General features: G+C 41.9%; 2 protein-coding genes and 1 non-coding gene across 23 annotated transcripts in view; 1 reads left to right on the top strand and 2 right to left on the bottom strand.

The window, feature by feature from the left end:
- LOC120445381 (heterogeneous nuclear ribonucleoprotein L) overlaps positions 1 to 25,124 on the bottom strand; it is a 102,222-nt gene that overhangs the window by 18,571 nt on the left and 58,527 nt on the right. For 8 of the 20 annotated variants that reach the window (XM_039625764.2, XM_039625765.2, XM_039625767.1 and 5 more), the window contains one exon: positions 16,802 to 16,873. The exons of 6 other annotated variants lie outside the window; for them this stretch is intronic. In XM_039625764.2, the coding sequence (XP_039481698.1) occupies positions 16,802 to 16,873 (72 nt within the window). Of the gene's footprint in view, positions 1 to 16,801; positions 16,874 to 18,717; positions 19,555 to 25,124 lie in introns of those variants that run through there. 6 more of the 20 variants (XM_039625769.2, XM_039625770.2, XM_039625774.2 and 3 more) reach the window with 3 other exon arrangements.
- LOC120445384 lies at positions 4,041 to 4,771 on the top strand. 2 transcript variants are annotated; one of them, XM_039625790.2, is made up of 2 exons: positions 4,041 to 4,109; positions 4,162 to 4,771. In XM_039625790.2, exons 1-2 carry the CDS (start codon positions 4,107 to 4,109, stop codon positions 4,582 to 4,584), a joined length of 426 nt encoding a protein of 141 aa, XP_039481724.1. In that variant the 5' UTR covers positions 4,041 to 4,106; the 3' UTR covers positions 4,585 to 4,771. The 2 variants fall into 2 exon arrangements, with proteins under 2 accessions (XP_039481724.1, XP_039481723.1); XM_039625789.2 differs by having other exon boundaries at positions 4,092 to 4,109; positions 4,159 to 4,771.
- Positions 17,244 to 17,315, bottom strand: Trnae-uuc. The gene has a single exon. It is a non-coding gene; the product is annotated as a tRNA-Glu (tRNA).

Raw genomic sequence — 25,124 nt, 5'->3', positions numbered from 1 at the left:
CATTTGCACAGCCAAAACAAAGGCGGAAAAACTTTAACCGCAAAAGTTTTTATTTTATTTACTCGTTTCCTTGCCTGCCTGCAAATCCGCAGCAGGTGAAACTACTCCTTTGTTGCGTAGCCAGAAAAACATCAAAGTTACATTAAGTGGTAGCAACGCTTCAAGCCCAAAAAAACCCTTTAATTGTATGCGAAAATAAACTGAAAACAATGCAGAACGAAATAAGAAATGTGGCTTTTAAAATGCATTCACTTTAAATGTGCACTAGAATTTGTTGAATACATTTTCGGCTGCATTTATTAACTGTATTTATTCAGGGAATAGCAACATGCCATTAAAACAACATGGTACTGAAAACACTATTTGCATATTAGTAATATTTACTCTGGAAAAATTATTCACTTGCTAGGTGATATAAGCTTCAAACCCAAATAAAGTGTTTTTCCTTAGCATCTTTAAGATTGAAAGGTATTGGCAAATCTACGTTAGCTGTTTGCGCTGTCAGTCCGATTTCGATTCGGCTCAATTATTGCCACGGTTTTGGCCAATTAAAGTCAGTCACTGTGCACTTCAATTGGAGCCACTCCATCAGGGTGGAGGACTGAAATCCTGTCGGGCAAAATGAGAATCTCAATATGGCATGCCTAATGAGGACTGAAATGCATTTCATTATGCCAGCGACGACAAATGCATGGCCCCGAACTTCAGAGCGGCACTTTGCTTAGCCTTAGCCCTTCAACCCTTCAGCCCCCACACTTTAGCCCCTACTTTAGCCCCTCTTGACCCGATTTTCACCTCCTGGCCCCTGGACACACCGAGTGCGTTAATTGCTCTGGCACAGCCATTTGGATGCCATGGCTGACGACAGGTGGACAGGACAGCACAGGACAGGTGCTTTCAAAAGGCTGGAGAGAGTCCTGTAAAGGCAGGAGCATCAAAAAGGCTTGGAACTAAAGTGTTTTGGGTTCCGGACACACACACACACACACACACACATACATATACGGCTTACTGAATTATGCAGGCCGGCCATAGATCTTATACGAGCCATTAGGCTGTACGAATGAATCTGTAAACGTGAACGTAAACGTATCTCCTGGCCCAGATCTCATTCGAGCCACATTTGTGCTGCTCAATCACCGAATTCCTTTCGATTGCCAAAAATAGCCCACAACAATGGCACGACCACACAACCAAGGCATTTTTAATGAAGTGTATCTAATATAGAAATTAATTAAACAAAACTGCAAACGACAGCGGAGCAGCAGAGCAGGCATATTTACATGGCTCGGGTGTGGATTGCAAGACATTTGCCACATGCCATCGGCCATGGTCACCCCAAAAAAAATAGCGAGGAAAACAGGAAAACAAGAAAAATCGTGGTAAACCATGAGGAGCAGGGGCTGTTCATCATTGCCTTCACAGGTGACAGCACAAGTTCAACGTGTTGAGTGAAAACAGCAACTCAGCTGCTGAATTTCCCGAGTCTCGGCGTTCATTCATTATGCTTATTAGATTTGCATGTGTCTATTGTTAAATTCTGGCACATTCATAGGATGCGAAACGCAAACAAGACAGACGAAATTATTAGAGGCTGCGTTTAAATTTAATTACATTAAAATGTCTTCAGCAATTTGGGTTTCGTGTCTTTGTTCTATTTCAAATGCGCTCTGTGTCTTTCAAGTATTTCGTAATTGCTAAATTCCAAGTCGAAAGGCAGTTGGACTATGTCCGAAGTTGGCAAGGATATTAAATTATACCATTTAATATGCTCTATAAAATATTATGCTAAGCTACTACAAATACTTTTCCCTTTTGCGTTTTAAAACAGAGATTTCATTTTGGTAATATAATGAAAAGCTGTATTTTCCTTTAAAGCCAGTTACAAGTTCAATCCAATAACTTTTTATATGACACTCGATTTTGAGAACGCAATCGTTTTGAATTTTCCCAGCGCCCTCCCATCACTTAAACAATTTCCGCAGACTGCCACGGTCGTAACAACAAAATTTCACTTTTCCTTGCGATATGTGACACTTATGGCCAGGCAGTTTTAAGCCAAAGCTGCAGTTTTACCTGCGCAGATAACGCCAAAAGTGTGTGAAAGTTGGCAAAGAGTTTGTCATGCAATTAGAGCAACATGCGACGACATGGACGAAGACAGCTCTGGGAAACTCACGCTCCGCTTGGGAATGCGTTTTCCGCTCGCCCTGGCTTCCAGCTGGAAAATCAAGTTTTCCCATCTCGCCACTGAAGTGGCGTACTGTGTAGTGTCCATGGCCAGGAAATATAGCTGCAAAGCTGGCGGCCAAAAGTGGTTTTCACCAATTGAACTCGTTCGTTGTATCTTTGGCGAACTGGTGGTTCGCCTGCCGTTGCCAAAGCAAATCGAACGGAATCGAACGGAATCGAACGAAATCGAAATGAAAATCACTTTGGGAATGTGCGTTACCACGGAGCCATTGAACCGAGCTCATCAGGAGCCATTGGCCATTGGCCGTTCCCCATCTCAATCGCCATTGCCATCGACATCATCACGGTCGTCATAGTGGCAGTTATGTAAGCTGGGAAACCCGTTCAGGGATTCGATGCACTGCGACGTTTATTTGTTTGTTTTCTATTGCAAAATGGCAAAATAGCGCAAATAGAAATATGCGTAAGTGGGTATACATTGTTGCGGCGAAAGTTGACCGTTTGATGGCTCTTGGCCATAAACGCTGCTCTCGATGCCATAAAAAACTGGAGCGATTGAGCCAATGGAAGTGGAAGTGGAAGTTGAAAATGGAAGGATGTGTTTCGTTTCGCTGCAAGGGAAGTAAATAATGCGGTGAAACGAAATTGGTGAAATGGGAAATGGGAAATGGTATATTGCGGACACAAGTGGAGCTTGAACAAAAGATGGAAATTCAATTTGCCAAACACTCCGTGGCCACAAAAACCAGGAAATTCACAACAAGATCCTCCGTTCTGCGCAACAAGGCAAACAAATAATGAGAAAATTCAATCAGTTTAAAATACCGCAGAATATCTGAACTAATTTGCAAATAAATGTACGTGCTTAATCTAATAAGCAGCGAACATTAATCCGTGCATAAATATTCTGGCCGTCATCCATCTGTCACTGCAAATGAATGGATTAATTGCTGAGCACAGGCTAAAATGTGATATATATTCGCAAAATATATATGTATATATGCTTTGGGATCTTACAGATTTTAATGCGTCGTTAAAGAGTTATAAACGTATGCTAAATCTCATTTTTATGAGGAAAATTACAGATAATATTCGCTATGCAAAAAAAAAGGATTTCTTTAAATGTATAGCTGATATTTTATTTTTATTTATTTAAATTATATTTCTTACTGTGTAAATTTGGATAGTTGCATAGATCACACATCGATTTAAGTGCCCGAATATTTTTCAAGCGCCCAAAGCAAACAAATACCCGAATAAACAAGCGGACATTCTGATGAAGAGACCGGTGGGCGGTCCACTTCCCCCGTCGCCTCTTGCATAATGCGGAAAATTTATTCTCCCACACCGAATCGCAATCCGAATTGAACAATTTCATTGAAAACAGGCGCACGCAGAAACTATCAACAACTGAGCGTCATATATAAAGCTCGTGGAAAATTGTAAACACCGCAGACGGCTAAAGGAAAATAGCAATTTTTTGCGCACTCCATGGGGCTCAGTGGAAATTTGATTTTCGCGTCTCATTTATGAGGTAAATCCGAACCAATTTTAACGCAGTGCAGGCGCGTGAGAACACAGAATCTGTTTCCATTAATCGCTTCCCATTCGAAATGCATTTCTCGCGTGCCTCTGTTCTATTTGTTTGCCATTGGCGCTATTGATAAATATCCATTTTGACCAAGCAAGGTCAATGTCGGCACAGCTAATAAGATGTATTAAAATACTGGAAATTCAAGCGAAGAGCGGTTTACTCGCTTACATAACATCTTGTGAGCAGAAACGCATGACTCTTGATTTGAAACATTCTAATTCCGATTTTCCGGCTGATTACCAATGCATTTAGCTTGTAACTTTTCGGTTTATTCATTTGTAGCACAATCTTTTCGGAGTGTAGAATAAACTTTTAAATAATGGTAGGATGATCATTGAAAACTTCGAATACATTTTAATACCATTTCCCAGCAGAAACCTCTGTTCGTTTTGTCTTTTGTTTTGCTTTTTGGCGTTGCCCTGGGAGCTGAAGGCGAATTGACCGAAATGTGCCAGCCACAATTAAACAGGCGAGACCTATTCGACCTGGCGGTGTTGGCTGGCATAAAGGTGCTCGTCCGGCAGATAGAGAGCTTCAACGAGGATTCGCCGATCTCCTCCAGCCTGGTGGTTCACATCACGACTATCGTCTCCAAGTATCTGCTGTCCGGCAGGAGCATTCGGTTCATCATTCGGCTGCTCTATGTGGCATGTCGCCTGAACAAACCGCTGCCAAGTGAAACGAAAGCACAAGCTGCAGTCAGCACAGCTTTCTTGTGCCTGTTGGAGTTGGGCAAAGAGAAGTGCTATTCATACATGGAAAAGGAGGAAGGAGACTTCTCCGTGGAGATTGACTGAACAATTGAATTAATACGCGTCTACATTCTTTGAATCCTTGATTCCTTGAAAGTCACTTGAATCAATTGAAATTCTAAAAAATGTATATTGATTCTAGAATTTAAGCAATCGTTTTGTGCATGTTATAATCAAACGTTTTATTAAACAGAATCCAGTTCGTTTCGTTGATGCACTCAGCAAATGAAAATGTGCAATGTGGTGGCTTGATTGTTTTCCTCGTAGCCAAATGGGAACCACAGGCTGCGGGTCGAACAACTGAGGACAAGTTTTGCGTTTATTAAAATCGGCAGCACATGGAATTGGAATGGAGAAATGCTGAGAGAAAACGGGGGGTGATGGTGGGGAAGTGGGGGCTCTATGCTCTGGAGCATTGGAGCCATGTCACAAAAATATTTCATAAGCTTGCCACCGACGGCGCAATTAAATGTCAAAGCGCTGCGCAGCCATTTTGTTATTTGATTGCCCAGAGGCTGTCGAAGCCAGTGCAATAAATTGTGGCAGCCTGCTGGGAGTGTTGCAAGTGCATTGCTGTGCCGTTGCACAGCATCACCTACCACCTGCCACCTAGCACGCTGCACTTTGCCTAAGCAAACTACCAAATGGTACACGAGATAAGCAGATACACGAGATATACAGCAGTTCTCGAGTTCTCAGTGCAAATGCAACGCACATGTGTACCACTGGGCGTATACGCAATAACCATAGATAGGACGAAATTACGCATACGCCTCGACGGCTGGCTAATTATCGCCTTTGTTGGCCAGGGCGGAACAAAAAAGAATGGGGAAACACAGCCCAGGGGCAGCAAATAAATCAAGCATGCGCCATGTTGGACCATGTTGTACCTGGCCAGGCATTGATTTATGCTCGTCCAGATATTTTTCACTGAACTTTTAAGTAACTTTTATTATGACAAACGCGTTGGCATCTGACGCTCTGCTTTGCGTCCTGATTTTCTCCAAATATCGAAGCTCATCCTGGCTCGCTTCCTTGGCACTTGGCAGCCCATCGCAAGTGTTTGATAAATGGTCGCCCATTAGGCGAGCACTTAATGGTGCATATCGTGTGATATATTGGCAGGCAACAGTGTGCCTGGCAGGCAACCGAAGTCCGAAGACCGAAGTCCGCTAAGAATTGGGTCAATTAATGACCAACCGACTGTGCCTTAACATCCCTCTGCTCAATTTCATTCAGCTGACTAAGCGAAATTCCCCTAGTCTAAGCCATTGTAAATTCCGTAACAATAAACGCACTCGCTCAAAATCTCATTATGTTAAGTAAAAAGAAATGTGTGTGTGTATATGTGTGCCTTGGTAAAACAAAGAACAAAAATTATTACCACTTTTGCTGGGTTTGCAGCAAAGTGAATTGATTTTAATCTTCATCTTGGTACGCACACAACAGGACGACTGCCTTGTTTCAATAAAATTTGCATTTGAAATCGCTTTTCAAAAAACTTGCGCCCAGGAGCTCTGCTGTTCTGCTGTTTCCTCTGTGAATTAAATTCGGGTGCCCAATAAAAAAGTTAAAAAAGAGAGAGCGAAACGAGGAGCAGAAAAAAAAAATTTGCAAACACACGGCCAACTTTTATGCGTGTGCCGGAAACGATAAGGGCCACAAGACGATGCCAAAACAGATACAGAAATGGTAACAAGGGAATGAAGGGAATGGCGAGAAAGGACGACGAGCAGTGTCTACCCACAAGCTTTCCGCTCGCAAATAAACTTAAAAGACATATGAAAATCAGTTTTTGAATATTGCCGCAGAGCAAACAGGCAGACTGTTGCTGCCTGTGCGTATGTATGTATGTGTATCTGCGTATTCCCACTCGCCTCGCTCTCATCGTCCTGCCAGAGCACTTCGTCCTGGCAGAGCACTTCGTCCTGGCACACGGCCAGCGAAGGAGGGGGAAACCCCCGGGCATGGCATTAGGGAAAATGTATGCGCAAGTATGTTCCAGCTCCACGACGGCTGTGTTCGCATATCTCTGTAAGTCCGCCTTCCTGCATGCAGCCAGCAGCCAGCAGCGAATGTAGTAGGGAGATATTTAGATTTTTGGGTCATTACTTTGCCAAAGAAAACTCACTGCCGGCAGATACCCGTGTAATTCCCGCCCATTTCACTTCGTTATAGCTCTACACACATGTATGTACAATGTACGTATGTACATATCTCCCGGCTATCGATTGAAAAGTCAGACCGTTTTGGCTGACGGTACATCTAATGTTCACTAATCTCGCACTGCATTTATGCAGATGTTGTGTTCAGCATCATTCATTGGCTCAAAGGCCATTCGGTACACATTTATCGCATCAACACCACAGTAAGCCACATAATGCCCACGCAACGCGGTGAAAAGCATTTTCCGAAATGCTGTTAGTTGAGAGCCCCAAATGCTAAAGGGCCCTAATGCAGAAGAATAGGCTAAAAGCACATGAATGCCACACACCATACTCGTATGCTATGCAAATTGCGCGTGGGGAAATTGTAATGAGCATACGCCAATCGGAAATGCCAAAAGGTATTAGTTAACTGCTTCCCGATCAAAGAAACTTTTCAAATCGGATTAAAGCTCAATCACAGTGTAGTTTTGATTATATTTCTAGTCGTCCAGCATTAATTATGTATGTTAAATGGGCTATCCGTTTGAAATCGAATCATTAGCTTGAGGCATTAACAATCAATTCGTTTGAATTGAGTGATTATTAAAGGGCCAATTAATACTTGGACTTTGTATAGTTGCTATTGAATAGGTAGGTAATCTACTACCATATTTACTGGAAAGTTCGCTTGAAGCAAACTAGTTACCAAGTAAACAAGTTACCCAACAATTCCGAAACTCGGGCCATCAATTAAAAAACCTTTTTGCCAAAATTAGCGCACTCAATTAATTTGAAAACGCTATTCCGCCGCCTCCACCCCCCTACCCCACAACCACCGATGCGAAAATATCCTAGTGGAGACAAGTTGCAGGTGCCCCGCCCCCTTCTTTTTTTCAACGCCCACAGACGTGACCGTGTTCAAACACACCCGCACACACACACATACAAACTATACACCTTGACAGTGAGTGAAATTTCAATTAATCAAGCGGCGGAAAGGATCCCTCTGGACGGGTTAACCCGTGTCTACACAGCAACCGGATTCGACCCAGAAAGCCAAGTAGATGAAGAGGAGCAGGAGGTGGATGCCACGAAATTTCCACGTTGAATGGCGAGAGGAGAGAGCAAGAAGTAGTGGAATAGTACACATTTCCCTTTCGTTCTCGCTCTTGCAGGTGGTGATTAGTCATTATTTATTTTAAAATCAATTAGTTTGCCTTGACGTTAGAGTGCAGGTTGAACATAATGGACTGGGGGCTTGGGGATGATTTTTTTTTTGGGGGGCGGATGGGGGTTTGCGCCATAAAAGTTCACGTCTCATTGGCAGGCAAAAACATTTTTGCACATAACTTTTGGCTTTGGGGATTTGTGCTGAGTAATTTGGCAAATATTTGACATTTGTTTTTGTTCGATTGGTTGGCAATTTTCCCCAAAATTGATTTCTCCACATTTTGTTTTTTTATTGTACCGCCTATAACAATAAAGTTTGGAAAATATTCTTTACATGTGTCGTGCACTAATTGGCAATTACTTTGCCCGCAGAAAACCACAACCGACATGCTTCAAATTTAAATTGGTAAAGTTATTGAAAACTTCTTCGGAGACCTACAACACAAAACTAATTAACTTTTGGAAATGCGTTGAATTGGCTGTGACACCTGACAAATATTCGATACGTAAATCAACCAAAAGTATGACCGTGTAATTGAACGAATAGGGAAATGAATTCTGCATAGCTGATGAGCAATAAGACATCGCCAGACATTGCCAAGTGCAAATCCAACAAGAGTATCAATGCGCACAGGCAAATCAGCAGAAATGTGAGGCAGGAAATTAAATTTACAAGAAAGTGCACAATGGCAGAGGAAAACTGTTGCATATACAACTGCTGAGATATATAAGGATTGGTATTGTTGCATGGGATAAGATGGATGGTGCTTCCTTAAGCAGAGCTGTCAACATCTGCAGATTTGGTTTTTGATCAGCTGGCTTAGCGAAAACTCAACTGACCAATCTGGAAACAAAAACAAACTAACAATGGAGCGGCATTATTTTATTTAAGCTACATTTCTTTTGCTCAATTTCACTCTTCTTTGCTCATCACCTTTGAATAAATATTTCAAGACCATAAATGGAATATTTAATGGCCCATCAGATAAAACTCAAGCTCTTTAAGCCAACGAAGTGCTGCAACAATTAAAACAAACTGTACAGGCGACATGTGTTGTCCTTTTTGGCGACCCGGGGCCAAAGCTTATGAAATTAATCAAACAATGTGAGCGGATGGAGGGAGCTAAGGACTCATGTGGCAACAGGACATGCATAAATCAGAGCCAGTTTTCCCTGGGAAATAGTAGTGTGTCTCTGTGTGTGTGTGCGAGTGTGTGTTTTGAATGAAACAACGTCCCCAGAGATTTTGTCGTGAGCTGGCCAAAAAGTCAAAAGCTCGCTCGAGGGTTGAGCTGTGAGTTTTGCTTTCTGCTTTCAGCGCTCAGCGCACAGCGTTCAGCGTTCCGCACAATTCCCATTCATCAGAGCCTCTTAGTTCAGAGTTGGCCCATATAATAACACTCTAATTTGCATGTGCATGTGCATGTGCAGCTGCAGCAGCCGGATGATCAAATGAAAAATTTCAACGCATGTGACATGTGGAACACACGCCTTCCTGCGCCCAGCAGCAGCAAATGGAGCTTGGCAAATATTATATTTTAACGAAATTTCATTTAAAACTGAATTTATTCAGGCCCACACAGTCGGTGGTTACTAGTGGTGTTTGCTGTTTGCCCGCCCCAAGGTTGCCCTCCATTAGGAGCACATTTTCCATTACATGCCTGGCAAAGTTTAATTGAATAAGTTTCCTTTGGCTTTTTTGTTTCTTTTTGCGTTTTTAGCCCGCTTGTCAGATGTTAGCCATGAGAAGTAGTTGGTTCGTTATATATCCTGTCACCCAACCCCTCCAGCCAAATGCTGCTGCAATTAACTTGAGTAGTGCATAATTCAGGCGACCGACCTCCTAAGATGTTTTTCTCGAGTCAGTTGCCATCGCCATCCATTGCCCTCCACATCAGTTTTTCCCCCCACCAGCGGCGATTGCCACAAGTTGCAGGCATTTTGCTAATTCAATTTCCCGGCCATCAGCGACGTTTGCCATTCGCATTCGCATTCGCAATCGCAATCCCAATTCGCGGTTCGCATTCATTGTGTTTGGGGGGACACGTTGCCTTGTCTTTTGTTACAGTTACAATTTCCCAACGTCAACAGTTAACAGCCGTTTGCATACATATGTATGTACGTACGTAGATATTGTGCAACTGCGGCAATAGCAGCAGCAACAGCAAAGTGGCCGCAGGGCCTGCGAGCGCTTTTCCGACTTTTCCGGCTTTTCCGACCACTAAAATTGTCGCTGGCTGCGCTAAAATTAAATGCTTAGTTGGACGACAACCGCCGATGACAGTTGCACAATGTCCCAGTCAGTCTTTTGTTTCCATGCATGTAATCTGTCCCAGTGTGCCACCACTGTGTGCCACCACTGTAACTGAACTGAGTGGCTGGAGATGCGATGCCGCCAATTTGCGTTGCATGCAACTTCGAGCACTGACAACAACGACAACAACAGCAACGGCAGCCTAAAGGGCCCAAGGTCCAAGGAACTGGAGACTCTTGACATGTGATATTGGAACCCTGAACCCCTCGCTACAGATTTTCTCCTCAGTGCACCCCAGTGAGCTGGCAATATTTCCATGGGCGTGGACTCTGAATTATTACTCATACGCAGTGTTGCACGAGATATCTACAATTGTTTTGGAGGAGGGTTAGTCTCTATTATGCACATATATAAGTCTCAGATTTATGAAATGTTGCTTATTAAGTTAAATATATGGTAATAACAGTTTGCTCAATCTTAACCATTCTTGAAAATACGACATGGTCATAGAGAATTAACCCCTATTAATTATCCATTGTCATTCTAACAACTAAGCCTTTCAAGTCACCATTAAAGCCGTTTGCTTGCCCGCACAAACGTGGCTTATAAGTAGTGGTCCGCATTGCTAAGTTCCCCTCTAGCCAATATTGAATATTCAATCTGCCAACTGATTGCGTCCGCTTATCCGGCTGAACAATGAACAAGAGGCGCCTCTTATTGTCCTGCTCTCCAGCGCAATCGACATTTTGAGGAGGCATCACCGAAAGCTACACTCAATTACGCACAATGACGATGACGAGATGCCAACGATGATGGCCAAATTGCTGGCAATATTTTCCCACCAGTGCCAGGGACTGCTGTGGCTGTGCTGGGCTGGGTTGACAACAGTTAAACAATCGGAAAACGAACAGCTCGGCTTTTCCCTTTCGCAAAATGGCCAATGGCTTGTCAGATTCAGATTTGGATCGGGCGGGACGTGGTGGAGTGAAGTGAAGTGCGGCTGCAAGTGCCAAAATTCGCCAATTATCGATGCTCAGAGTGCAGTTGTAGCAGCACCATCAACAAAGGCCACTCGCACTCGATGCGACTGAATGGCCGAACGACAGAAGCCAGAAAATAATAAAGCAAAATTATTATCTGGCCAGAAATGTTTCAATAACATCAGACAGACAGTTGGGGGCCCCCAGAAAAGACATTGTGACAGGGAGCTCAGCTCTTTTCGACAACAATGGCAGCGATGGCAGAGATGGCCAAGATAAGTGAGGGGATTGGGGTAAATGTTTGGCTTCCTCAATTTGCGGCAGACTGTTGCCAATATTTCGCAATAAACGACACACCCCCCACCCCCACGCCCACCTCCAACTGAAACACACACAAAACATAGGTACACGAGATGATGTGTTGATGGCAGATACGATTCGAGTGCTCCGTCGCAGCATAACAATTGAAAAACACTCGACAACTGAAATCGAGCTCAAGTAAGTAACTTTCCGTCACAATTCCAACTGCAGCAGATGCTGCCCATCTACCACCCATCACCTATTTTACCCATCTTGGCTATAATGGCTTCTCTTCACCTATTTTTTCTAGCCTCCCCCAAGTTGCTCAGTTGCTCAGTTGCTCAGTTTTTTTCGCTGATAACTTTCAAATGCAATGCCGCAGGCTGTTATGGCATGGCAATAATGCAAAACACAAGACTGCCGTGGAGACGGCAAATTCTGACGTTCAATTTCTCATAAAAGTTTCCCCATGGCAGCTGAAGCAACACCAATGAACAACAGGCAGCAGGATCCGCAGGACCCAGGAGAAAGGACACGCTGAGGGAGGGGTTGCGAAAATATATGACACACAATTCAAACTTGGGAATTGCATTGCATGTTGCTGAATTTTTGATAAAAAGCTCGAATTGCGGTAGGAATTGATGATGCCGTCAGCTGAAAGAAGCTGCAGCTTCTTGAGAGACAAAAATTACAACGAAAGTGTATGAAGAAATTTTCAAATCGCAGAAATATAAGTTTCCTTTAATATTTATAGCCACTTTAATTGAGAATTTTTCTAACTAATATAATTTTTTATATAAAATGGGTTGTCTGCACCTTAATATTTGGTTTATATTACGTCTTTAGCTTACATATTTCTATATTCATTTTCCATTTCATAACTTTGTATTTTGGAATGGTAATTGGATCACCCTTGAAAAGGTTGTTTAAGTTCCAAATAGACGTATTTTCTTCATCTGTAGCTTATCCACAAAGTGTAGTCAGAAAAGTACTTGCATTAAAATTAAAAACACTTCCTGCCGCACCGGAAACAGCAGCAAAGTGAGCCGCAATGGCAGACCAAAGCTGCTGTAGTCACGCTCCCATTTACAGTTGTTACAGCCAAAAGCGCTCGAGGCAACGCACAACTTCCGGCCGGGTTGTTGGCCATTTTGTTTTTACAGGCGCGCATTCGTGGCAGTCGAATGGTTTTGCGGACCAGTGGAGTGGAGTCTTATCCTTTGGGGAGCGACGGCTTTCACGCATTTCACTGGGTGGCCCAGGGGAGCAGCTCAGACTGGCAATATACAGGGACTGCCTATGGGAATTTGTCGGGCTTAGAGGTGTGAACGATTGCTGAGAATGATCAGTGATTCATGTCCCCACGCACATGACAAAGGCCACGCGGAGACCTTAAATATGTTAATCGTAATGAATTGCAATTGAAATTGCACTGGGACAAGGCAGTGGGGCCCAGGAATCATTTCTCTTGCTTAGCATACTTTTTGGGGCTTCTGGGGATTATGGCCTTATGGCATGCTAATTAACAAAACTGGCTTTCTGAAAGTTTTCTGTTAATGCATAACTACAGACTTTGGCTTCCTCAGTGCGCTTTAACATTAAGGGAAAACAAAATGAACAATTTTAATTTTTATTTTAATTAACCTCTCTGCCACATGGCGGCCAGCATAAACCGCAGAGTAAAATTATGCAAAAGAAAAGAGCAGACGTAAAAATTAAAATAAATATAAGGAAAATGAGCGGCGGGGAATAAGTGAAAGAAAGTGACGAGCACATCAGATTAAAAAGTAAACTTTTTAATAAAAATCACTTTAGCATTTCATTTGCTTTCTGAAAATGAAGAACCCCAAAAAAACTTTGTGGTAAAATTAAAAATACCTACTTATGCAGCAGCAAGAACCCAAAACTGCCGGCATAAAATATAAATAAAATAATGAAAAGAAAAACGGATATTGTTGTTTCACAGCAAATAATAAAAAACGCTCATTGTGGTTAAAAACACAAAAAAAAGAAAAAAAATTTGAAATGGAGAAAAGGTCAAAGAGCCGCGAATGCATTCGAGAAAGATAATACATAGAAATTTATTTGTATAATGTAAGGGGCGGACAGAGTGAAAACAATGGGGGCTACAAATTTGCATTTCGGCTGCGGTTCGGGTGGAAATTTAACGAAAATTGTTCGAGGAAAATAAAAACTTTACCCGCTGCCTAAACAAAGCCCGAAAAGTTGACTCGAAGATTTTTTTTGTGGGGGGTGGTAAGCAAAGATTGCTTTCGTTATTTTCGTGTTCTGGGTATTTTATTACACCTCTTGTGCCAGGCAGATCGGCACTAAAAGTGAGTCCGAGTCAGAGTACAAGACCGACTAAGTGAAAGAAACGGATTCACTGCAAATTAAACACGAAATTGAATTCTGCTCATCATAATTTCCCCAAGGATGCTTATTAGGCTGCTCTGGCAGAGTCCCCCACAGAATACACTACACATTCCGCTCGTCCGCCTTTGAATGTCGGAATTTTCTTACTCGGCGTTGTCATAAGTGCAACTGAGACTGGGTTTCCTGTTATTTTCTGATTAGGCCAGGGAAAGAGGGCTCACACCCGTACATACATACATAACCCAAAGGGAAATTGACAAAGGGAACACAACGAAGGCAAAAGTGATCAGCTATGCATAAACTCATCTGGCATGTTGGCGGAAATGAAGAGGTGAGTGCTGCTGATTCGGAAAATATAGGAAACCATCATTGGCAGCACAACTCACATGCTGTACATTCAATTATTTAATTTGATGCAGAAAAATACTCGAAAATAAACTGGCTATGCTGCCAAACTAGATAACTCAACTGCTCAACAGTTGTAAATTAACTCAGCAAAGAAGAAATCATCTAATAGGAAACGGCAACAAATGGTCCAATCATGGAAAAATATTTGCCAACACGAAGCATATTTAGCTGAGCTCTTAACCACATCTATTTAGCCCCGAGCATGCCAAAATGCACAAGCAAACATGCAACCAACCGAGAAGAAATGTGAGGGGTCAAAGCAAACAGAAGTAGAGTGAAATCAAATAAATATAAAAAATAAAAACCGAGCACAACAAACTCCGAATGAATCCATTACACTTTGAACTCTACCCTGCTTCTGCGCGCCCCTTTCAAATCAATTGAATTTCGACTTTTCAGCTGGAAGCAAACTAAAACTTTATCCAAACACACACAAAAACCAAAAAAAAAAAAAAGGAGAAATACAGGGGCGAGGTGGCATGAGTATACTTACAATGCCAAATGCCGTGGCCATGGCCAATTATCAAACAAATAGCAAGGATAAGAAAATTTGCTTGCAAAACTTTTCCAGCTTTGTGAGGGACGATTTTGGGATGGGCTGGGGGTCAGAGGCTACCGTTTACAATCGAAAATCAACGAAATAACTCCCGAGGACAACAACAAAGAGGAGCAGAACACACAGAGAGCAGTGGCCAAAAGTTTTCCCAACTCCCTGCAGTATTTGATATAAAGAAACTTCGCATGGGGGCTGGAATGGGAATGGGCCAAAGCATAAGCACTTACAGATAGCAATGGACAATCTAGATGGCAGGGGGATGGAGAAGAGGATGGTGGAGCAAACCCCAAGCCTCTAATTGAAACCTAGGCAACGACGAGAACTTAAACTTTTGCGTAAAATGCAATTAAAAGCAGCAGCCAAGCATCAGTTTGAGACGGATTTTTACTTAATCTTCTGCATCAGTTTGTCTGTCCCCAAATCCCAGGGCCCAAAGCCCAAAGCCCGAAAACCCAACCCACAAAACATCCATACAGATACAGAGACAGGGCTGAGAACTTCCTCCAGCAATTGTTGTTTGCACGAGGAAAGTTTTGAGGCAAGGCCTAACCTAATGCAAAAAGGCAGGCCAATTCGAAATGTTATTTACGCACAACAAATTAGAACATCCACCGGGAGGCTGTAGATTCTGTCTGGCAAAAATTATAAACGAGCCGGCATATCCTTAGGGCAGGTTACATAAGTTTTGATAACCAAGCAGAAGCAGCAGCAGGAGGCTGATACAGCGGCAGAGGTTTTTAGTTTATAGTTTGCGGCCTTTAGATAATGCAAAAGTTGTAACTAGGTGCGGCCCCGAGGCGTCGAGTTTCCTCTCCTTTAGCTGGGAAAAGTTTCCAAACGATCGATAAGCAACAAAGTAAATATGCCAGCAAATTAAGCCAACGACTCTTATACAAAGGCTAAAGAATTGCCTTAATTAAGGGATTAGTTTCGCTTCAAAGTATTTTTTTTTTTGGTTTTTGTTTTTGGAAATCCTTTCCCCTTGATTTGCGGCCAAGCCACATTTATCATTTTATTGCCAAGCGGAGAGCAACTCTTCGACCCAATTCACTTGGCTTTCGTTTGGAAATTTCACACTTCGATGCTCGCAATTGAAATTGAAACGTTGGGCAATGCTCGAAAATGCTATAAAAAATCAATTAATTTTGCACTTTGCACGCACACACAGTGAACGCTAGAAGCGGAATCGATTTGTGGGCGAAATGGAGAGGCAAGTGTTGATGGTCTTGGCAGGCCACAAAGTCGACAACGAAATGAAGACACATGTTCGTACAATAATATTGAACCACCATCACCAACACTCTATACCACCACCCACTTTGTACAGCTCTCATTTCCTTTTGCAGTTCTTCTGTTGGCGGTGACACACTTCTGGTTCATTCCTTTCGCCAGGATGCTGACTTTCGCTCGGAGGAGTCCCATCGAGTCACGTTTTAGGGTCCAAACAAGTCTGGCATTCGATTATATGTTGACTCGAAAGTTTTCGTCCTCGCCCATTTGTCTTAATAGAATTCTCGAGCGAAGGAAATTGGGTCGAGTGCTTGTCGCTCTCATAACCGAGTTAATTAGGATAACACTCTCGGCGTTTGGCTCATAATTTTGCATTTAATTGCGCATATGTCGGCGAGAAAATTGTAATGATTGCATTTAGAGCCTGCAATTAGGAGAACTTTTCCCAGCCAGGTGTGAGTCACAGTGTGTGCGAGTGTCTGTGTATCGAAACTCATAGGTTTTTCTTTCATTTCCGCCGGTGGGAACATGAAACTCATGTGGCTCTTATAGGATCTTAGCTCGAGTGGCCACATGAATAACGAAAATCAATAAATAATTCAAATATTTCAACGCAACCAAACAATCAACAATCACACGCACCAACATAGTTTGGGTTTTTCTTTCTTTCTTTTTCTTGGTTTGTTTTGGTTCGGAAATAAGGAACGCAAAATTAATGAGAGGCTGTGGGTGGTGTGTGGGGGGCGGGGGTGGCGGGTAGAATCACAGGGGTCAGAGGTCAGGGGACACAACATTTGTCAGCTAAACAGAAACTACAAATGAATAGGCGCCTTCTACTCACTGTAGGGCTGAGGTCGTGTACCGTATAGAGGCTCCTGCAGTAATGGCGAGCGGCCATTTCCAATCTCCTTAACTGAAATGAGATAAGAGCAAATGGCAAACAGTTTGCGCGTGATAAATGTATCCACAAATTTGTTGAATTTCTGTTTCGTTTGGTTTGGTTTGGTATTGGTTGGTTGGTTGCTTTTTGTTGTAGCTGTTGTTGTTGTTGTTGTTGTTGATGTTGTTGATTGGTTGGTTGGTTGTTTGGCATTTGTGGTTGTTGTTGTAGTAGTTGTGATGTGTGTATCTGTGGCGTTGCTTCTTGCTTTTCTGTTTTTCATTCGATTTTCTTTCCTTTTAAAGCTAACTAGGAAAAAAAAACTACCCATGTGATATCCGGTTAACCTCCAAGAATTGGGAAAGAAAAAAAAAACACAGGGGAAGAAGGTTGCAAAAAAGTTTTCCCATACCGGGAATCGAACCCGGGCCTTCTGGGTGAAAGCCAGATATCCTAGCCACTAGACCATATGGGAGCCACAATTGGCAATTCACATTTTCACACTTTGTTTTCCACTCACTTCTCAACATCGCAGCGGAAAAGACCCAGAAGAGTCATCAGAATAAGAATATAAATAATATTCACGCTAATATTAGGGGATGTGCAGCTGCTACCGCGTTATTCATGGCCTTGCATGCCAATGAATCAGTATTTATATAATATAGTGGGATGAACAAAACGAAACGGGGGCCACACATTGGGGCAGGTCAGTCAAACGGCAAGCTATCGCCAATAAAACAAAGAAACACAATTCAGAAACTCACGCCAGCCATTCAGCCAGCTTATATAATACACATAAAGTGGATTAATTTATGACAACCACACACACACCCACACTTTTAGCGAAACGAAGTGGACTTGAGCCATACGTCACGGAAGAAGATAAAAGACGACAGCCCTATAATTCAAGAGCTTTCTAAGCAAGATTATCGGGAATTAGATATTAGGTATGTAAATGGTAAGAAAACCATCTAACCAAATGGAAAATCCATCATTTAAGAACTGGAGTAGTTGTGCATTGCGAATTTTTAGCCAGCTCGTTGGGTTGTTCACACGGTCCGCCAAAGTTAAAGTTTCAGGGCCAACTTCTACTAACCGACCTGACCAAAAAAAAACAGCAATCACTCAATGGCGACCCCAATAGCTGCCCAGGCTACCTCTAATGGGCCAGCAACGAGTTGTTCAGAACCTGTTTAATTTATTTATTTATTTGTTTTCGTTTGCCCCACTATTTTACCCCTAAATGATTCGCTCAGCTCAGTGCAATTAATTTTTATGTGCAGCGTTTTGCGTTTGTTTTATTGACTTTTTATGGTTAAATGGACTAATGATTTACATCGATTGCCGGGGTGGAGAAGTTTGTTTTAACGGCCTTGTGAAATTATATCAAGTGGATGCTGAACTACTCGAGAGAATAATGATCTCGACTAATTGGTTTGCATGACCAAAATTTATTCACACACAATTCATTATTGTTCTTATGCTCTAAATATAAATATATGAATATATTTTATTTCTGAAAGGAAGTAATTCTAATTACAGCAGTTGCAGACTTAGCTGGTATTAAATGCGAAAATATTTCTTAAAGCGTGCACTGGGCTTGGACATTTTACACTCTGACTTTGCACTTAAAGCTATGAAATGGTTTGTAGTTAGACATAGGGTTAGATTAGAGTGCTTCAACTGACTCACCTCCGGCACAGTCGCTGTGTAGTCGACGCCTCTCATGTCCAATATACCACCACTTCTCTGAGACCGGCCAAAAAGAAAGGCACCAAAAAGGAGCGGGGTATCGGTGCCCGGCGTAGGGAACTACATTCATGGGATACAGTATGGTATCGATACGGATACAGATACTTATACCGATACCGATACCGATTCCGATTCCGAATCCGATACCGAAAGCGATACCAAACGACTAATACCACCAGCGTACATACAACTCTCGCTACAGGCCCCAAAATCAGTGGCGATAATAATAACTACAACTTTGAACAGATCCCAATGGTAAATGTTTAACTAGACGATGTTTGTTTAATTCATTTTTATTTCATGTTCCGTTAATAAAACTGTAAATTAAATAAACTTCAATTTGGAATTGATAGCTGTGGTTCATGGTATGGTAAATAGAACAAAAACTATATATGCATATATTATACATGAGATCCAACAAGCAGTTCTATGTGTTTCGTTCTCATTCGGTTTTGAATCGCGTTTCGTCGGATTTTCTTTGGTTTTTGTAACACATCAGGCACAGCAACAACCACAATTGGCAACATACTCGCTCAAATGTTTAGCTCCGGATATATGTTCCGATATACAATGTATGTATGTTTCAGTTTTATGCAATTAAATTCAAAAACTTTCTTTTTGCTTGCCACTTGCAACGTGGCGTCAATCAGTCTTGTGCGGCACTCAAACAACATTTCAAGGATCTGTTCAAATACGACTTGGCTTTATAACGACAACTAATTGCTGGGGTTGTATGGGCAGTTGTACTAGTAGCATTTGCAGTAGTATTAGTGCCGCTAGTATCTGTGATGCAGGTATCTCTTGAATTGCGGAGCTTCTGGGCTCCAATCTCGTTGCGCTGATCATCTGTATCATCCGTAGCATCCGCAGTATCCGTAGCTTTTTCGCTGAATTTTCCCACTTTTCCGCTCGCTCCTCGGCTGCATCATCAAGTGCAACAACAACAGTGCCTTGCATCTCTCCTGCACACAGACAAACACAAGCGAGATAGAGATAGATAGTAGATAGTGTTGGTTGTGATTTATTTTGATTTTTGATAGTGAGAGAGAGACAGTGAGAATTCTTGCAAAATTTTTAGTTTGTTTCTGCGAGTTTCGTTTTTGTTGTGATGCTTGGTCCTGCCCAAAGAGTTATTTTTAAATACATATATCTATACTTTATATATATATTTTTTTTTGCATTTTCGTGGTTTTTGAATTTCAGTTTTTTTTATATATATATAGATTATATTTACTTGATTTGCATAAAATTGAATGGTATTTCAAAGGAATTTGAACTTTTTCTTGAATTTGGTGCATTCTGGCTTAGATTTTAGATATATTTTTTTTTTGTTGGTTGCATTCTGTTGTTGATGTAGCTGTAGCTGTTGTTGTTGTAGTTATAGTTATAAAGTAGTAGTAGATTTGTTTTCTGTAGATGTTCTGGTTGGAATACTTGTCTTTTACTTGGGGATAGAATACATATTTATATCTATATAGATTCGTTTCTGGTCAGCCCATTATTTACGCACACAGAGACGCACACATACACAACAAAAAGTGGGTTAGTAGGGTAGCAAATAGTACGGTTTCGAAAAGTCGCTTTCTCCCGCTTCTGTTATTTAGGTTATCATTCAATAGGATCGGATCTGGCAGTAGTAACCTCTGGTTGGTTAGTTGGGGATTAGCTAGTTTAGTATCGATTAGTTTTTGGACAGCTTTTGGCAGGCAAGGCAGGCAGGTGGGTGGCTGGTGAGCGGTTGGTTGGGTTTTGTACTAGAATGGTATCATATAGCAGCTAGAAGTTGGGACCCACGCAGTGGATGCTAGGTATGCTACTCATACGACTCTATGTTTATCTTTATCCGTGTGGCTGTAGTGGTGGTTGTTATTGTTAATCAAAACCGAAAACTTTGCTAAAATAAAAACAAATCATTAGAAACGGATGAACAAATTGGCAAACGAAATTAAAAATCTAATATTAGTTAGTGGAGGGTTAGTTAGTCGATGTTCTTCTCCGACCAAGTTTTCCATTTCATCAGCTTGATAACTTCGATTCTGCGGTAGAGAGTGCAAGAGAGAAGCTTTGTTGTTTATAGTTAATCAATGTTTGCGTTTTGTTGATTTAGTTTTTTTTTTTTGCATATCGATGTTTGTTGTTTCTTTTGTTTGGTACTTATTTTGCATTCTTAATTCGGCTTGCATTGTATTACTGGTTACAATATACATATATATATATTGTAGAAGACTCGGGTTGAAGACTCTTTTTCGATCTTAATTCTTATTTTTGCTTGCTTGATGTGGCTGTTGTTGTTCTTGTGTTGTGTTGATTTTTTGTCTTATAATACACTATGTTTTTGTGGTTTGTTGTTTGTTTGCTTATATTTTTTTTGTTGGGTGGGATTCGTTGACATAATTTACAAGTGTGGATCATAGTTGATTTTAGTAGTTTTAGCAGAGACGTTTCTTGTTGGGTTAATTGTATTCTTGGCAGTTGTTGTTTTTTTTAGTTTTAGTAAGACGCATTTGATGTGTGCTTGTAGTTGTAGTTGTAGTTTTTATTGTTGTGTTTCTTGCTTATTGCTGGTGTGGTTGTTGCTGCTGGTTTTTTGATATATCTTGATTGTGGTGTCGACAGGATAAAATTTATCTGATCTGAACTGAGAACTAAGCGTTGCTTGATTCGTTGTCACTTTTCATTCACTGGCACATTAAAAACTGGTATAACAAAAAAGAAAAAGAATGCTAAATAGCTCTGGAGAGCCTGGATTCTGGATTCATATAGATTTTTAAATATACCCCTTTGGATGTCAAATATAGAAGTATGTGGTTCAGGAGTGGTATTCGTATGTTATGCTAAGCTAGGCTTATGCTATGTCATATTATAATAGTATCTAGACCCTCAACGAGCCGTGTATATTGGTATGCTAGTAGAGTAGATGATATATATATGGATGAATTCGTGCTGTGATTATGTCTTAGTTCAGTGTGGGGAAAAACACAAAAAAAAAAAAAACAGGCAAAAAGATCAGCGACTGCAATCAAGCGTTTGCATTACAACTATTTTCTTATAATTAGCCAGCACTCAAAACCGAGACTCAATCATGATGGATAATGTTGGCAAATGCCACAACCCTAGAAACCATTCGTTTCAATGGCTGACGGACCCTCTGAATGTGTGGCTTAGCCAAAAAGTTGCTCGTTTCCATTATGTGGCCAGCAATAAAAGCCATTTTAATTGGTTCTAAATGAGTGAGGTCCACGCAATTGCGCAGACAAGAAATAATGCCGCACATAAATGTGGGTGGGTGGTGGTGAAGAAGGGGTTCCTCAGCAAATAAAAGAGCATATCAGATCGCTGGGACAAAGGGCAAATTATTCACACTGATTACATGAAGTCTTTGCTCCGCTTGGCATAAAATAAACCATTCTGGAGAAGTAAACCGTTATAATTACGATGTATTAGATGGGCGGAGCAAATGACAATCGCCCAACTACCCAACCACCCACAAGTACAGACATCCGTATCTACATATGTACGAGTATATGCCGTAATCTATATGGCAAGCACATTTGCAGCCGGCATATGGAGGGCACTAAAAACAAATTGGTGGTCCAAAATAGCACGGGCCTCTAGATAAAACGAAAATAATCAGCAGGCAGTCAGGCCGAAGGACTCGCACACACACTCTCACACACACACCCACACCCACAAGCACACACAACTTCACATATGCAGACACTTGCGGGAATGGTAGTGTCATAAAAATAAATAACCCAAAGACAAGCGGGGGATGCGACGCATTTGGGCCCATGTTGATTTAGGATAAAGTAAGCAGCACAAACGAGAGTTCTTCGATAGCAATTTAAATAAATAAGAACGAGCCTTCGAATATCTGGCCATAATTGAAATCACTGGGAAACCGAGTTGCCAACGTGATTTGCATGCGTGTTAGTTGTGTGCGAGTAGTGTGTATGAATAATTTATGCGCATTTAATTCGATTGTTGTGGCAGAATCACAAGTCTCACACAGCGCAAGGAAGTTGCGGCGAATGGCAGTGGGTGAGTGGTGTCACCTCACCTGACTGCCTGCGACTCCAACGACATAATTTAATCATAAACATAAAATAGTTTTGTCATGTTTTATTATTCAACTTCCAGGGATAGCAGCGAGTCCTTTTTTAATGGCCTCCAGTGCGGTGACTCCTCATCAACCACATCCCTTGTTGTGGCTTTCTTTTTATGACATTTGACATTTCCCTGCCCCTTTCCTTTGTCTGGGCTTTTATTTGTGTCCCGCCTTTTATTGAAATTTGTTGTGTGTGTGTGTGTGTGTGTGTGTTGTAGCCAGTGGTAGTAGTTGGAGCTACCAAGGTAGCAGAGTTCCCTGACTTATCCCTGTGTTCCACTTTCTATGATTGTTATTTCGCTGCTGTTTCCGTGCATTCGGAAATAAAATAAATAATGACTGCCATTACGCTGCACGTTTTGTGGTGGAAATGTGGATGTGGAAAAGCGGTAGCAGCAGCAGCAGTCCCGAGGGAAAAGTTTTTCATGGGCTGCCTACGGACATTTCTGCGGTTAATTATGGCCTAAATTCTTTGTGGTTAACTGACTACGCAATCAAGACCCCAAAAAACCCGAATTCTATTACGACAGTGGTTGGAAAGTGGAAAGGTACTAACGCCAATTTTCTGCACCATTTTCGAATGGCAGACGACACAAGTGTCTCTAATCAATTTCAGCAGGCAACTATTTTTCAGCCGCAAAACTAAATTAACTCGGAGACAAACTATCCGGCAAAACGTAACTGTCACTTGACATCAGGCTGTGGAAAAATCGCTTGAAAATGCACACGTAGCTTTGCCGAGTTGCAGTACAAAAAAAAAAAAAGAAAAAATCGAACGTCCTTGAGCCAAAAGTGCGCTAAACCACCCAGAAAGCAAAAACAATTTGCGGCCAAATGAAGAACCAGAAAGAGAACATCGCGTGACAACACGAAGGCAAATATAGTCAGCAGACTACTGATGAGCAGCAGGGATCCTTCTGGAGCCGAAAGGATAACCTCAGGACGAATGGACGGTAGGACGGACGGAAGATGAAGCAGCCGCGCTCCGGATGACAGCGAAATGAGTAGAAAACAAGAGAGAACGCTATAGTCGAGTTCCCCGACTATCTGATACCCGTTACTCAGCTAGTGGGAGAAGGAGAGTCTTAAACACAATTTTTGGCGGTTTGTAGGCGTTATAGTGGGCGTGGCAGAAAGTTTTTTTGGCAAATCGATAGAAATTTACAAGACCATATAAAAATGAAAAAATATCAAAACATTTTTCAAAAGTGTGGGCGTAGCAGCTTTGGGCGGTTTGAGGGCGTTAGAGTGGGCGTGGCCAAATGTTTTTTGGTAAATCGATAGAAAATTACAAAACTAATACAAAAATGAAAAAATTTCAAAACATTTTTCAAAAGTGTGGGCGTGGCAGTTTTGGGCGGTTTGTGGGCGTTAGAGTGGGCGTGGCAACATGAATCGACAAACTTGCGCTGCTTCTATGTCTCTGGAGTTTGTATGCTTAATCTCAACTTTCTAGCTTTTGTAGTTCCTGAGATCTCGACGTTCATACGGACGGACAGACGGACAGACGGACAGACGGACGGACAGACGGACGGACAGACGGACATGGCCAGATCGACTCGGCTATTGATCCTGATCAAAAATATATATACTTTATATGGTCGGAAACGCTTCCTTCTGCCTGTTACATACTTTTCAACGAATCTAGTATACCCTTTTACTCTACGAGTAACGGGTATAATTAACAAAACGCGAGGAGATAAAATGCAGACGAAGGAGGGATTTGGGCAACTTAGTCGGAAAAAATATGCACAACCATGACGGTTGTCAAATGCAAATGCAAATACAAATTTTCGGTGTGCACTTGATGAAGTTTTGAGCTGCAGGAGCAGCAGGAGCTGCTGGAGTCATAGCTTCCTCGACAGCTGGAAGGGCTGATGGGTTGGCTGAATTGGTGGGTGGAGCACTCAAGTCAACTTGCTAAAAACTTCTTGCTCGCTACTTTTAGGGGACCAAAACGACCACGACCAGCCATCCAGCCAGGCAGTCAGCTAGTCATTTTGAATGCTTTTTTGGAGACTCTTGTTTACCCAAGGCGGTGTGTCCTCGTTCTCGTCCTCGTTCACGTGCTGGCATTTTGTATCGATTGCCACGGTGGACTCCTTTCCTCCTTTCGTTAAGGAAAAGGAAAAGGTTAGGAAAAGCCACGGACACGGCGATAACTGCAAGGGGAAGTGGGGTGTGTGGAGTGAGTTGCCCAGGTTGAGCGCAAAATCTTATGCAAATATTATGTTTGCATTTTCCACTTTATATTTAACTTGCCTCACTTCACTTTTTGTTTTCTTTCACTTCGTCGTTGTTCTTTGCCGCTTGTTATTCGTTATTGTTGTTAAGACAATAAAGAAGTCGGGTCGAAATTGACGTGGCAACTAAGTTGTGGTCGTGGATTGTCACTTGCTACGATTTTTATGAATTCTATTGATT

The sequence above is a fragment of the Drosophila santomea genome, chromosome 2R (assembly GCF_016746245.2).
Source record: "Drosophila santomea strain STO CAGO 1482 chromosome 2R, Prin_Dsan_1.1, whole genome shotgun sequence".
Classification (NCBI taxonomy): Eukaryota; Metazoa; Arthropoda; class Insecta; order Diptera; family Drosophilidae; genus Drosophila; species Drosophila santomea.
This window is presented reverse-complemented; position numbering and strand designations above follow the sequence as displayed.